Source organism: Cheilinus undulatus, linkage group 16 (assembly GCF_018320785.1).
Source record: "Cheilinus undulatus linkage group 16, ASM1832078v1, whole genome shotgun sequence".
Classification (NCBI taxonomy): domain Eukaryota; kingdom Metazoa; phylum Chordata; class Actinopteri; order Labriformes; family Labridae; genus Cheilinus; species Cheilinus undulatus.
In genome coordinates this window covers 15,116,513-15,133,067 of record NC_054880.1, presented here as the reverse complement: position 1 = coordinate 15,133,067, position 16,555 = coordinate 15,116,513, and the positions used below count along the sequence as shown (strand labels likewise).

The following is a 16,555-nucleotide window of genomic DNA, read 5'->3' as shown; positions in this document are numbered from 1 at the left end:
GCTGACCAATGACTACAACTCCCACGCTGCATTGCACAACAAAGCAAGATGGGCTGTGAAAGCTAACAGCCATAGCCATGTGACAAGGGTGCTGCTGCTGTATGAGCAATGGGTTGCGACAAAAGACTCCAACAGTGTCCCTCTGTGTTTACGTCAGAGCATGACACCCCACGCCACCCACCGACCTTACACTCACAGCACCCATGTGCATGTGTGTACAGGCCAGTCCGGGTGCAAGCAATTGTTAGAGAGGCAGTGATGTTAAACTCATTAGGGCAGTGCCATCTGAATAAAAGGCACATTAGTCATTGTAATCACAGTCACACATGCAGAAACCATTCACCCTGACACACCACGCCTCACATGTCGATATGTGTGACAACAGTCCTTAAATGTATCATGAAACCAGGTAGGATCACTAATACAGAGAGGCTCAGCATTGATGTCTTTGTCAGAGTCACACAAAAGCCTGTATGGACTGAAACAGAATTAGAAAAGGCTTTTTTGTACTTCTATTGTCTGCATGTGAAAAATAACGTCCATCTGGTTTCCTTTTCTTTGTCCATGCACTTGTTAACACTGCTCTCTTTTGGATTTCTCCTTTTTTTTCTTTCAAATACAATGATTTCTACTATTCGCCTTCACTCGTACTGTATCAGCTGTCTTTACAGCTTCACACTCTCTTTATCCACATAAAACAATGCTTCCTCCCTCTCTTTTTCACCTCTTCTCTTTAAATCTGTGCTTAAAGTACATTCTCTCAAATGTGTAGAGCCTAACATATCAATTTCAAATACTCTTCAGCCTGTAATTTCCATTTTTTGTCCCCTGCTCTTCAGTTTGACAGCCAAGCTCAAAGGATGAAGGACTCAACTTACTTATGCCCATATCAAGAACTTCCTGTAGGAATAGGTCTAAAAAAGGGGCTTCCAGGGCCACAGAAATTAAAGCAATGGGGACATGATAAATTGTAATCAGAACCACTGCACAGTTCAAAAATGACAACCACAATTCCCAAAAAGTTGGGGCGCTGTGTAAAACGTGAAAACAGAAATAAATTATTTGCAAATCTCATAAACGCATATTTTATTCACATTAGAATGTAAACAACATATCAGATGTTGAAACTGAGTCATTTTACCATTCAATGAAAAATATTACTTTAAAAGTAGGGATGGGGCAACAAAAGTCTGGAAAAGTAAGTGGAACTAATGAAAAACAGCTGGAGGAGAATTTGTAACTTATAACGTTAACTGGCAAAAATAACTTTTTAGAAAGTCTCTCAGAAGGCAAGATCAGCAGAGGTTCACCAATCTGTGAAAAACTGTAACTAAAAATTGTGAAACAACTTCATAAAATGTTCCTCGATTTAAAATTGTCAAGACCTTGGATATCCCACCATTTACTGTACAATATCATCAAATAAATGATAGAATCTGGAGAAATCTCTGCACTCAAGGGACAAGGCCAGAGGTTGACATCAGATGCTTGTGCTTTTTGGGCCCTCGGGTGGCACTGCACTAAAAACAGGCATGATTCTGTACTGAAAATCACTGCATAGGCTCAGGAACGCTTCCGCAAATCACTGTCACACAGCTGGCCATGCCATCCACAAATGCAAGTTAAAACCATATCATGCAAAGAAGAAGCCATGTGTGAAAATAACCCATAAATGTGTATATCTTCTTGGGCCAACATTTGTTTAAAATGGACTGTAAAACTGCTCTGTGGTCAGATTAATCAAAATTTGAAATTCGAATGCTGTGTCCTGTGGACTTAAGATGAGAGGAACAATCTAGCCTGTTTTCAGGGACAGTTCAAAATCCAGTATCTCTGATGGTATAGGGTTGCATTAGCGCCTATGGTGTGGGCATATTACACATCTGGAAGGACACTTTAATGTTGAAAAGTTTATTGAGGTTTTTGAGCAACATATGCACCCATCCAGACGTCTATTTCAGGGAAGGCCTTGCATATTATAGCCAAGCAGTGCCAGATCACATTCCACATCCATCACAACAGCATGGCTTCACAGTAGAGAGTCCAAGTGCTGAACTGGCATGCCTGCAGTCCAGACCTTTTACCAGTAGGAAACATTTGGTGCATCATAGAACAAAAAATCCAACAAAGAAGACCCAGGACTGTCAAGCAGCTAGAATCGTACATCAGACAAGAATGGGACAACAGTCCTCTCCAAAAGCTCCAGCAACTTCCCAGACATTTACAGACTGATGTTAAAAGAAGATGGGATGTTACACAATGGCAAACATAGCCATGTACCTAGTTTTTTAAGATGTGTTGCTGCATTCAAATTTGAAAAGAGCTAATATTTTTCATTAAATAGTAAACTGTCTCAGTTTAAACATCTGATATGTATGTTATTTATTGTGAATAAATAGTGGTTTATGAGATTTGCAAATTATTTGCATTCTGTTATTATTTATATTTCCAAAGCGCCCCAAATTTTTGGGAATTGGGTTTGTTAAAAATAAAAAAAAAGGACACCAGGGGAAATTAAAGTAAAATAGAGGACAAGGGGTGAGAAAATTAACAATTTGGGCCTGATACACAAAAAATAGGGTATCATCTGCAGACAGACTAATTAAATGCATACCAAAAGCACTAATGGCAATATTTTATTTTGAATGCATGTCTGATCAAAATATTAGTTATCAGCCCCATTAACCACTCATCGGTAGCTGTATCAACCTAGAAAAACAATATTGATTTACCTCAGAGTTATAGTTGTGGAAAAAACTGGTATTTTCACAGAGAAACATAGTTTAAGAGGCATTCAGACTTATGAATAAGGCACCAATGGCTCCATTAAGAACTAGGGTGCTACATCAAGGAACAGGGAGGAAGTTGGTAACAAAAAATGTGACAGAGGATAACTAAATAAAGAGCTTAGAACAAGGGGCATTAAATCAAATCAGGGCATAAGGATTAAAGGGGGTGCAGACACATCTAGAATATGGAACCTTAAACAGCTAGCTCAATGTGCAGGGAACAGGGAGAACTAGCCATACTATGCTTGAAGATTTTTGGAAATGTTTCAAGAAGTCTTCTGGGGCTCATGAATATACAAAAGACACTTAAAAGAATATTTTGCACACCATTTTTGTGCTCATGGCTTTAAAAAAATATCTAATTTCAGTTTTATTTGGCAGAGAACTAAAGCCATCGCCACTTTTTGAAGTTGTAAGAGCAAGTTCCCTCACTTCATCTCCATCCTTCACATCTCTTACAAATATTCACTGTTCTTTTCTTTGCTTCTTCAGTTCTGACTCCTTTTCTTGTCTCTCTTGTTTGCCACTTTGTTTTCATCCTCTTTCATTCATCCATGCACCCCCGTCTCTGTGTATTCACTCCTTACCTTCACAGCTGCTGTGTCCCTCCTCGTAGCCGGCGCTGCAGCTGCACTTCCCAATGGGCACCAACCACTCGCCTTCAGCACTGCAATGCATCCTGGGAGGGCTGTCTGTGTCAACCTCAGAGTTGTTGACACAGGCGCCCCGTACCTCCACCAGTGTTGCGAAAGCTGCCTCGGCCACCGTGTCTGGGAAAACCGCCAGATTCTGGACAGTTGCAAGGCAGCGTTTGTAGTACACTCGTACAGCGACCAGGGCCACACACGCTCCAACATCTTGGAACGCCAGGTGGAAGCCCTTTCGGTTGAGGTGGCCAATCTCACGCACCTCAGTGTTCAGTTTCATCTTCCTCTCGCCCAGATCACCCTGCGTGAAGCTCTCATCGGCAGCGATGGTGTCTATCTTGGTGTAGCGGTCCTCTCGGGTCACACCTCCGAGATCCCGGTCGGACTCAACGTAGAGGAGGTTGAAGGTCTCCTTACAGGTGCCAGCCACGCCAGGTATGCTGTTACAGTCGCGCAGTGTGAACTGGAGCTCCACGAAAATACGTTGACCACCTCGCCTCGCTACCCAGCCTGTCTGCAGCCAGTTGTTCTGCTGCATGGGCTCCATCACATTACACACCTGGTACGTCCTGATGGGTTTGTACTTCTCATCTACGCCACTTATCTCCTCCCACTGTAGTAGCAGGAACAGAGCAGAAAGACGGGAAACAGATTAAGTTGGAGATAAGAGAAGAATAACAGGAATGTAGGAGGTACGTGGAACACTAAGATGAAAGAGAGGTGATTGTGTAGTTAAAACAACAGAAGAAGAAACAGCATGGCATGACAAGAAGGGAGTGAATAAAGTAATGTGAGGTGGGCGTGAGAAAACGAGATAATGAAAAGACCATAAAAGGAGCGACAAAGACAGATAACAGTGTGCAGGTTAACAGGCTAAATGACATAATCTGCTGAGTGGGAGTCTGAAAAGCACTGGCACTCAGATTCTTCAATAAAGTCACAGAGAAAATGGCAAACAGCACACATTCACAGGCATTACATCAGTCTGTGAGAGAACAGGTCAGACCTCTGCTTTCTCTGTCGGCTTCTTTTGAACCCCATCCCCTTTGGTATTACAACTAATGGTACTGGAGAGGAGTGTTTATTAAATATTTCTGCTTACACCCCGCTGACTCATTCCAGTGAAGTACTTCAGAATAAAAGACATGGTAGGATGAACTCAGGGTTTTAAATGTAATGTGGTGAAGTGAGTCTTTATTCAAATTAGCCTCTGCTTGGCACTGACATATTGAAACATTGATGCTACATGGTGGCAGTGATTGATATTCTCTATGTTAATGAGCTGTGAGCACTGATTTCTGTTAACACGTTTCCAGAAATGACGATAAAATAAAGGGTTTCTGTCTGTCATTGATTTGAATGATTGAATCATCAACTAAACAGAGTAAGTAGAAAGGAAGAGACGCTGACAGACAAAGAAATACCAGCTACTGTCACGAACTATGAACTGTACAAAAAGATCAGGAGGTGGGGCAGGGTTTGAGAAATACTATTTTATCTTGTTATATCTTATATGTTCCAAAAAGACTGGAGGTTGTTATAGATGCACAAGGGGGTGGGGGTGGGGGCACACCATATTAAAGTACATGTTGAAATGGCTGCCTTATACTTTTGTCCATATAGTGTGTATTTCTTACATCAGAAAAGGAACTTTAGTGCATGCCACAGGACAAAAATTGTCATGTGTGGCCATTTGGGAAGGACAACAGATATATCTTCATTAGAACAAGAGCTTAGGTGAGGTGGATATATATTCCCAGGTGGTACGCGATTGACAGTGACAGTTGTGTGATTGGTCAAGAAAAGGGATCAGGGTAGTTTTTGAGGTCTTCTAACTAAGGGTTTATCGTGGTACCCAATGACCTTGACCTTTGAGCTATGACTTTTACAATCCTTTGAGGTCATCCTTGAGCCAGAGTGAACATTCAAACAGACTTTGAAGAAATCCTTCAAGGCTTTCTTGAGATATTCATTAGAATGGCCTATAAGGATCTAAAGATGACTGGACAACCAAAAGACATAATTCCTCTGGTCTGAGCTATCGCTGGTGTGAAGCATACAAAGATACAAAGGATTTGACTTGGGCTTCGCTATCTTAAAATTTAAAAAGCACTCCGGGTCATTCAGCGTAAGCGGATTATGACTGTTTGCATCACTACTTTTGTTTTATTCAGGGACTTATTCAGGGACAGGGCTAGGCTGTGGTCATTTGAACCATTTTATTATCACCTAACTTTAAGAAAAAAGCAAGTGCAAAAACAATGTTGGGGTAGATGCATGCAATCTAAAGATTATTCTCTGTACTTTAAACTATCCTTTTTAATACAGAAAAGGTTTTACTTTTCAAGATGGAGAACATAAGGAAAGTATCCACTCCATAAAGATATTGGCAAGTACCTTAGCATGTTAAGTGGCAAACAAAGTGACTTTTTTACTAGCATTAACAGTGAAGGCAAATGTTAGAAAAGCATTAAATTGCTCCGACTCTCTGACTTGACAACATTTGCTACTCTGAGTAATACAAGAACCAAATGTTTTTTTAAATTCAGTCTCACATATACCAAGCCGACGGTGAAAACAGATCATCTGTGATGGTAATGTGATAAACAGCCTTTCTGCCAAGTGGATGCAGAGTGTTCTGTCTCTGTTCTGCTGGGACTTACAGGTGAGTCATAAAACCATTAATCTTAGCTTTGCATGAGGTCCAAAAGCCACTTCAAGCTGACTGTGATTCAGCACACTCTCCACCTAACACCACATACAGTAAGTGTACACTAAGCTTTATATGCATACTGTACATGTGCACATTTTCCAACACATGTTGTTTATATAACTGACATCTTCAGGGTACTGTTTGTACGTACGTGTAAACCTCCACGTAAAAAAAGGGTGACAAAGTGCAAGTAGTGAAAGCTTCTTTAGAAAAGAGCTCCTGTATTTGTCTTGGAGTCATAATTTAGCGCCAAGATTTGACAAGAAAATCGATCAATGTGGAGGGGGACCATTTATCTGTGGCAGCATATCAGTGAGGCTGGTTTTGGACACTGCAGCATCCTAATGTGGATTATTGTTATTGATCAATGATAATGGTGAGGTCTACGCCAAGACATGATGGTAATGCTAAGTGTGAGGAAGAAAGAAAAAAGGAAGTAAGAGGTAAAGTAGGACGGAAATAAGGAAGGAAAAAGGAGAAAGGTTCCTAAGAAATAGAGATGAAGAGAATAAAGGGAAGAAAGGGAGGAAGACAGGAAAAAATGAAGGTGGGGAGGAAGCAAGAAAGGGAGGAAAGGAAAAAGAAAGGAAGGGAGCAAGGAAGGATAGAAAAATGAGGGAGAAGGGGAAGGAAAAGAAGGGGAGGGGTTTAGGAAAAGAGAGAAGAAGGAAGGAAGAAAGTAAGAAAGGGAGCTGAGGAAGAGACAGATGAAGGAAGAAAGGAAACAAGAAATGAAGGAGGCAAACAAAGAAAGAAAAAAAGGAAATTAAGAGGGGTGAAAAAGGGAAAGGGGTTAAGGATAATAGAGAGGAAGGAAGAAGAGAATAAGTTGAAGAAGCAAGGGAGAGGGAAGAAAAGGGAAGGGGTTAAAAAAGAGGAAGGAAGAAAGGAATGTGGCAAGTAAGAAAGCAAAGGAGAAGGAAGGAAGGAAGGAAGGAAGGAGAGAATGAGAAATTGGTACAGCAGACAAAGGGAGATAGAAATGGAGCAAGTTACAAAGAAAAGGAGGAGGGAAAGGAAAAAGGGTGCTAGTTAGGGAAAAGAGGGAGGAAGGATGAAGGAAGGAAGGAAGGAGAAAATGAGTTGTGGAAGCAGGGGAGAGGGGAAAAAGAAAGGAAAAGGGTTAAGAGAGGAAAAAGAGGAAGAGAAAGGAATGAAAAGCAAGGGAAGAAGGAAGGAAGGAAGAAAGGAAGGACGGAAGGAAGGAAGGACGGAAGAAGAGGGGATACAAGAGATAACGGGAGATAGGAATGGAGCAACTTACAAAGAAAGGGAGGAAGGAAGAAAAAAGGAATGGGTTAAGGCAGAGAGGAATAAAGAAAGGACTGGAGCAAGTAAGAAAGCAAGAGAAAAGGAAGAAAGGAAGGAAGGATGGAAGGACGGAAGGATGGCGGGAAAAAGAGAATGAGTTGAGGAAATGAGAGATAAAGGAAGGAAGGGAGAGAGCATTAAGGAAGGAAGGGAAGAGGGATTAAAAAGAGAAAGGGTTAAGGAAAAGAGAGATGAAGGAAGGAAAGAAGGAAGCAAGAAAGAAAGAAAGAAGAGAAAAATGCAGAAAGAGCATTTGAGAGAAGTGAATATGGATAAAAGGGTTTTGTGTAGGCCAGCTGTTCAGACACAGCTGTGTTCACGAACCTTACATGTGAACAAGAAGTGAACACGCAGGAGGACAATGAAAAATGCAAGGCAGCAAACTTACTCCATTGGGGGGATACGAGGTCCAGCCCAGCTCTGCCTGAGTCTCTTTAGAATTCAGCAGCACCACTGCAGGAAACAAAGAGACGGACAGGGACGAGGTAAGAGGTCAGATTTTATACTGTGTTTGCTTTTATTTAATCTTGTCAGAATGAATAACTCTGTCAACAGGGTCATAAAAGAAGAACACAATCAAAGCTCTCACTTAAAGACAAATTGGTCTTCAGTTTAGAAATATAGAAGCATAAAAATGACATGGCGAGACAGATTTGGATAGGAACAGAGAGCGATTAATACTGAAGCATGGATGTCAAAACCTGGTAGTGTAAGAATACTAGCAGTTTGTAATTCTTAAGTGTAGAAAAGAACAAAGAGACAAACTAGATCCCTGTTTAGCTTTCAGCAGTGTAGAGAACACAGTCTACAGTACTTTCATCTCTATTTGCCAAGTTTTCATTTCAGGACCATGGACAGTGAGCAACAGAGAGGCTATAGCGTTTTCAGCACCAAGGACAGCGACATGACCAAGCGTGGTGGGAAGCAAGTAAGAGCTCTGTGAATACAAGCTACTTGCATCTCTATTTGATAGGTTTTCATTTCAGGACCATGGACAGAGACCAAGAGAGCGCAAATAAGAGCCCTCATTGTGTTTTCAGCACCAAGGACAGCAACATGACCAGAAGAGTGGTGGAAAGCAAGTGCGAGCTCAGTGAATACTACGTGCTCAAAGAAAAGGCACAAGGCAGAGTTGAATTTCCTAAAAGGGACACAGATGAGTTGAGGTGACCTTTATTCATTTACAAGTGCTTAAGAACAGGCCTTTCTGGCACAACAATGGAAGAACATGACTTTACTTAAAGTGCCTCCAAAGAAAAAGAAATTGGTGTGGTTTACTTAATTTGTCTACATAACATAACCAAAATGATGTCTTTCCTTTGAATGGTCCAAGCAGACAGATGCATTCACTCTGTATTTCTCAGCGTTCCCACTTTTTTAGATCATTTTCCAGATGTACTAATCCTATTAACACCTAATCCTATTAATCTTAGTACCTTAAAAAATTGGTTTAGGCATTTATTCGCAGGTGAGCAAAGGAGTTGGAGAGTGTCAAGTAGAATGTCTGAGTTTACTTGCTTAGCATGTTACCACTAGTACCCCCTGTAGCTGTTCTTAATTAGGACTGAGTATTGAAATCTGGTACCAACATGGTACTGGTGCCACTACATCTGATACCTACCGGACCAAATGAAAACACAGATATCAATATTGATACTTTACTTTGATACCCTGCCACCCAAATGAAAGGCAAGAAAATCCTTGTGACATTTGTGTTAAGTTACACAGGTTTCATTTTCTCATCCCATATTCAACTGGCATCTTATAAAGATATTTCTGTGACTCATTTACAGACAGTCGACTAAGTGTTTCAACGTGTAAAAGATGGAGGATGTGTGTCTCTCAGCATCACGGGGCACCACCCATGGTGGGGGTTTATTGGCTTCACTCTATATCCAGACAGCTTTGAGTCTCCCACTGACTAACACACTATTTGCTTCTCTAAAATACTGAGTCAGGCACCAGCACCATATAAAAAGTAGCGATTTAGCACTGGTATAGAAAACCCGAACATTCCCCATCACTGTTCTTAATGAAATGTATTGTATTGAACTGATAGTAACAACAACATCTTGTGGGGAAAGCATGGTTTAGCATTATTTTGAGCTTGGAAATGGTGATAAAGTTGTCAAGATGCTGTGACAGGTTATCCTGGCACATAACCAAAACAATGAATGATGACATTCAACACAGGAACGTGGACTTTGACCTGTAAAGAGGGTTGGTGGCTGTGGGTGCCAGTACTGCTAATGTTAGCCACATTCTATAAACCAACTTTGCACCATTACACTGCAGCAGTTTGTTTACAGAATGTATTTTCTTGATTTTAGGCAGGCAATTACAATTTGCTTCACATCAGTTTTGAAATTATACACCTGGGAACATCAAAAGGTCATAGGTCAAAATACAATACTAATATATACTAATATACGTAATGATCTAGACTGAAGTTACAATATCTGCTTTATCCAACTAGCAGCTTCGAACAAACAAATTCTGGCAAAATGCTACTTCAAGGTCAATCTATTAATAAGACTGTTAATAAATGTATAATGTTACTCTTAATGGCAGAAGAACACAAGACTATGTGAACCACTTTAAACATTTCTAATTAAAGATTTATTATTTTTGATTAGAAAGTCATTTTTTTCCCAGGATCTGAGCTCCTTGCTTTGAAGCAGTCAGAGTGAGAACGGCTTTTGTTTGATACCCATAGTCCCAGCAGGCGTTCTGGAAAGCCATCATCAGCACATTTATCTTAATCTATAAAATAATATCAACATCTGTGGAGGCATATGGTGAGCTGCATTGAGCCTCATTTTAAAGGGATTTTGCTGATATCAAAGTTATCCATGCTTTAAGCTTGTCTGCTTAAAAACCCACACCACAAACCCCCCACCCCCACCTCCCCCCATCCCAATCATGCTCACACACGTTTACTTTCAGGCTTTCTTGCAGCACCTGCAGCCTTGAGGGAACACGAGGCCTGACAAGCACACTGAGCTATCCTGATTCATGCCTCTTCTACGCCTGTACTTGAGTGTGTTTCTTGGCTTTTACTTTTGTTTTCATGCTTTGACTTTCAAGCACTTCAGGAGCCTCATACATGAAATGTAACTCAGTGTAGAGTAGGCTGTTGACTCCTTGACATCTAACCATTTCTCTTCAGCCATGAGCAATCCTGGCACACTTGAAAAATTTCTGACTTTGATCTCATAGCCGCTACTAAATGACAAATATTTGGCTATATCAAGAACAACTAGGCACATGGACATCCTTGTGAGTAGAAACCTACGCATTCTGAGTCACGATGGAGACCTTGTACAAAGTGGTGACTCAAAAGCTGTAATCTAACTGAGTCAGGCTTTGAATTGGAGGCTATAAACTGATTCTGGCGTGGAGAAGGGATGATGCACTGGAAGACAGGTGGACTTTTTTATGTTTCACACTTAAAGGGGGCAGACAGTGTTAAAAAATACACCTGACTGAAGTTTTCCATAAAGTTACATAAACTCAGCAAAAAATACCCAGAGAAAGCTCTAGTGTTTCCAACACATAGACACCACTAGGGAGGGCCACCCAGGTATATTTACAGCCACCCATGTATATTTTATGAACATTTTTAATCAATTTTTTTCTGTTGTTTTATTTGTGCTATTGACATTACTGTACTAAGACATCTGCATATACAGTATATCTCCCCCTGTTAATGCACTGATTGAGATGCCACATCATATGTTAAAGTGTTGGGAAACACTAAAAAGCATGTTTTTTAGAATTGTTTAATGCAGTCAACTCCTGGGAAATATATCAATACAATGCAACATTTACAGCAATCTCAAGACCAATCAAAACCCACTGGAATCATTATCTATTGCCAAAAGGCAATGCAGACCCCTGGGAATGGATGCCCATTCCCTGTAATTCCATTGTAGGCAGCAATTCCAACCAAGACTACCTTTTCCATAAAGTGATGGCATTGCAAACTGCAAAACCATAATTTTGGTCACTATATCACTTGGAGAAGTGCATGTTTATCAGTTTCTTGTGAGTCTAGGTTCAACAGTATACAGTGGCTATTAAAAGTATTCACCCCATGGATGTTTGACCTTTTTATTGACTATATAAACCGGTTATGGCCAATATGATTTGGATTTTTTTTTAATCAAAAAACACAAAACCAAGGTTTAATGTCAAAGTGAAAACAGATTTCTACAAAGAAATTTCCATTTTAAAAATATGCAAGGTAAAATAAGTAATTACACAGATATTCAGCCCCTTTAAAGTGAAATGGGGATCGCCTGAGTGCAGTGAATGTGTCTCAAGTAATTGTAGTTTAAAGACACCTGTGCCCAGAAGGTCCGGTCAATGGTTAATCAGTATTCCTGGCTACTATAACACCATAAAGACAAAATAACACTTCAACTACCTAACAGAAAAGGTTATTGAAAAGTATAAGTCAGGGGATGGATGCAAGAAAAAATCCAAGGCAGTGAACACCCCCGAGTTCAGTAAATTCATCATCAAGATATCCTCCTCCATGGTCAACCGGAAGAAAGTCCTTCATGCTGATGAAACCAAAAATGTTGTTTTAGGTCATCAGACAAGGCACCAAACACAGCATATTTTCCAGTAAGACATTGCCCAAAAATCCCCATGCATTCTGACAGAGCTTCAGCAGTTTTGCATTACTGACAGGGATGAAAATTTATGCTTTCACTTGTTCTACCTACATATTTTTATTTCATTGACATTGCTTTGAAGAAATCTGTTTTCATTTTGACATTGATGAGTTTTAAAAAAAATGTTGAAAAAGCCATATTATACCATGACTGACTTACGAAATCAAAAATTGTCACAAGGTCTACAACAATGAGAAGCTGAACAGGTATACCATATGAAGTGATCAGTGATCCCATTAGTCTGTAAATCTGAGACTGTAAATTTCCAGACTAATGGGACACAAGAAAATTTTAAATATGAAAGACCCCTGAGTACATATTTTACTCTTTGTAGAATGTGTATAAATGATAACATTTACACTAACTGAGGTTAATTAAAAGTAGACATCCTCTTTAGTTTTACCAGAGTTTGGGAAGCCAAATCCCCCTTGAGGCCAATAAGAGAGAGTCTCTCCTTTCTTCTTTTTGGGTTTCCTTAAAAAGGAGGCACTGGTGTCTTGGCCACAGTGCAGGGAAAACTTGCTGGACCAGGAAAGATCCTTTACTGAACACTTAGCTTTATTGTTTTTTTGGGTTAACACTGCTGGGTGCCCTAAGCATGGTTCTGTGGTTAGCTGATAACACAGAGGCATTCTGGAGGAGATTAGAGCGGGAGAGGCCAAGGGTGGCAAAGAGAGACACAGAAAGAAGGCTGAGACGATGAGAGGAAATAATCAGCGGAGGAGGGTGAAGCAGGGGCAAGAAAGAGAGCCAACATGAAAGAGAGGAAGACGAGAAAATAAAGCCAGCATGAGAGACGGAGAAAGAAAGGGAGGAGGGGAAAGGAGCAGATGAAGTGCAAATAACTGAATAACACAGCGAGGGATCAGTGTGCCTTAGTGAGCAGTCAGTCAGTCAAAGAGACACTCAGAGGACAAAGTTGGCACCATGATCACACACTGAATACATAAGTCCTGTAATCACAGCCGGGTGAGACAGACTAATGGGTCTTTAGGGGCAGAAAGAGGGAAGAGAGACGTACAGAGAGACAGATAAAGACAAAAAAGTTCTGCAAAGCGGGGAGAGGAAGGGTCAGAGAGAGCAAAAGAGCAGTGAATAAGTTGGAGAAAGAACATGTGACGCAGAAATAAAACCTCTCCCTCTTGGCTACTCATGACTCTGACTAATAAGCTGTGACACAATAGCTACTAAACACTAATTTCAAAGGTTGTTTCATGAATAATTGTCCATCATTACAGGGACAATGTGGATGTGTGAGCTGGAGTGAGATGTTTTTGTCTGTTATGCCTCAGACCTATGTCATGCACAGAGGACAAGACAGATTTATATCACGTAAAATTAAAAAAACAGTCACAGCCTGATGACAGATCCACCACCAGATCCTAGGAAGCTTGTCAGTTTGACACATGCAGAGGTCATGATTCAAACCAGCAGATTTGAACATGCATTACACAGCATGACTTTCAAAATAAAGCTGTGATCTTAGACCAAAAAAACTTACAGGTGGTATCTTTTTCAAATAAACTTGCAGGGGCATGTCTTGTTCTATTTCTTTCAGCAGTGGAATAGACTAGGTGTAAGGCTAGAGTATTGCGTAATGTGTGCCGATTTATATTTTTTGTATCTCATTTGGAAGAGCTAAGAAACACATTTAAATACATTGTAAAACTGCAAAAGTAATGGGTCTGGTGTATGTAGCAGTTAAGTTTGGTTTATACATCTGCATGTGTGGTCCCATGCTCATAACTATGGAGACCTACAGCTGTCATGAGTGGGACTTTACAACACTTCTTCAGGAAATTTCTGATTGAAAATAGTGGCTTACAGATGCCTGCAGCCTGCATCACTCCCCACCCAGAGTTCCCTGCCTTCCTGAACATCATTGTTTTACCAACCTTATTCATCAACTTTCTAAAGAAAAATTGGAGAAATCGACCTCGATCAGCCTCTGATAACGCCTGCTAGCTTTGCTAGCCTACAGCTGTTCAGATATGGAGGCAGAAGGACACATAGCTGGTATCTGAAACTTGCATTGCGAAATAGTGCCAAACACAGAGACTTTCTGGTAAAAAATGAACATTCAAAACATTTTGTTTAGCATACAACTGAGCCAGCATTGTTTTCTAGCTTAAATTTTTCTAAATTATGCAGAACAACTATGCCACTCTGTGGTTTTTTACAGCCTTGATCCCACAAGGGTGTCCTGTTTGAAGCAAGAGTAAGGGGCAACGCTCACTGACGACCACCCCAAGTGGACTTTCTCGTGATATAGATTGAATTTATTCTATTTGATAGGCATGATGCCGTTTAGCATAGCTTTATTATAGAGCATAAAGCTGATGTGCTGGTTCAAGTTCCAGTCAGACCGCATGTGGACTTTGGCCTGGTAGCTGGAGAAGTGCCAGATCACTTCCTGAGTATTGTCGAAGTGCACTTGAGCAGGGCACTGAACCCCCAACAGCTCCAGGCATGCCTTCATGGAGAACAGCAAGACCATCACTCTGACATCTCTCCACTAGTGCATGTCCATGAGGATCCTGTTTGCACATGTGTATTTGCATGTAATTCAGCCTATGTGTGTGTAGCATGTTCAACAATAGAGTGTGAACTGTAAATTTCCCTTCAGGGATTAATAAAGTATTATGTCTCAAATACATCCACTCTTACACTGATGTAGCATCATTTGACTGCAATGCAATATCTAAACAAAAAGGACTTGGGAGTATGGACGGACTGCTGCGCTGCATGATAAAGTCAGTCAGAAAAGCTCACTGGTGAAATAAAACGCAAGAACACCTAGCTCCTTTAAGATCTCATCTGAAATATAGAAAAAGACAATAAAACAAGGAGGAACAAGTGTCAGAAAGTATAAAAATATGTAGTGTTTGTGAAAAAGAAGAGTAAATGTTTAAAAGGCTTAATAACTTATAACGGGACTGCACAGAAACTAGCATCAAATGGGAAAAAGTGTAGTATGTAGGAGAATACTGCTCAGGTTAAAAAAAAAAAAAAGAAAAAGAACATATACTTTAGACCTTTTCTTAAGATTTTATTCAAGATATAAAAATAAGAAATGAAATAAGAGTATCAAAACTAGTGGAAACAGGGACCATGGAAGCCTTTTTGAAAAAGACATTTAAATGTCAAAAATGCTGATCAACGAACACCAAAAAAAAGCACAAAAAGGGCCACCACAATGGAGCAAAGGCTGTCTTTATGGTGGTCTTAAAACCCCAGTCTCTTTTGCACAGCACTCTGAAGTTCTTGGAAGCACTCTGTTGAATGAAAGGTAAGTAAAAGATGGCAACAGTCTTACTGAAAGGAATCTTTTGTGCACTTAAGAGCACACAAACATCCATGTTCTACTCTTAGAAATGGGACCTTTACAGAGGTTTTACAGCTGAAATGAAATTATGGGACAAGAGGCATCTTTGGACATGGAAATAGGGAGGTTTATATCGAGTGATCCTGTGTCTGTTTGAGGGTGTGGGAGGTGGAGGTTTTAAGGGATGTTTGGTGCCTTCTTCTTTGTTCTACATTTCATTTTAAGTAGATCAAAATGTAAGCAACTCTTTATAAATCCCTCCTACCTCCCCCTCACCCATTCCTTCATGTCTCTCTGGCTCGGTTGATGTCTTAATTGAGTCGTTTCGGTCCAAAACAGGCACAAAAGCCAGCACTAAGGGAAGAGGTAGCTGTTGCAAGGACATACGCTACAACACTCAGGTCAAGGATTCAGAATGAAGAGAGAGAGTTTGGGTGCACAGATAGAGCTCAGGAAGAGGCAAACAGTAAAAAAATGGCCAAGCTTTTACTCCTATAGCTGTCGACAGCGTGAAGACAGCTCTGTCACTGGGGCTGATTTAAGGGTTCCCAATGCCAAGGATTCTCTTTCTTTCTCCAGGGACTGCATTTTTGTGAAATTCTTGACTTCCAAGGCCAAGTATTTAATCTTAGAGAGAAAAGGGCAGACAGAAAAAGACCTCTACATGCTAAATACAGAAGCACATAAAAAAATGTGTTTTTACCTACAGCTTTTGTCTCATCTCATCCCTGCTGGAACCAAGCTCACACACATAATGTTGGACATGAATAGATTCCAATAAACACAGACGATTTAAATCCGTCCCAGTGGAACGGGCTCATTTCATAATTCAGCTCAATTATGTTCTATAGCTTCATAGCAGGATTAGCTCTGCAGCTGGCTGTCCTCACCACGACCTGCAGGCTGCTTATCAGCCAACATACAGAAACATAAGCAACCAGCAACCTGCCCGAAGAGGGAGCACCAAGAAGGGGATAAGCACAAGCCACCGACGATCCACTGGGACGCTATTGTCCGATGTCGTCCTCTTTGAATAACTGAAGATCAGAGGCGACACTTAAGTTTTGAAAAGTGAGCGAAAAGTTTCA

The 16,555-nt window shown here is 40.6% G+C and overlaps 1 protein-coding gene across 1 annotated transcript in view; it reads right to left on the bottom strand.

Annotated features, from left to right (window-relative positions):
• The window catches only part of LOC121523945 (ephrin type-A receptor 7-like), a 267,012-nt gene that overhangs the window by 193,811 nt on the left and 56,646 nt on the right, over nt 1–16,555 (bottom strand). The window contains exons 2-3 of the mRNA XM_041809039.1: nt 7,849–7,913; nt 3,377–4,049 (exon numbers count right to left, since the gene is read on the bottom strand). Of these exons, the coding sequence (XP_041664973.1) occupies nt 3,377–4,049; nt 7,849–7,913 (738 nt within the window). The remainder of the gene's footprint in view (nt 1–3,376; nt 4,050–7,848; nt 7,914–16,555) is intronic.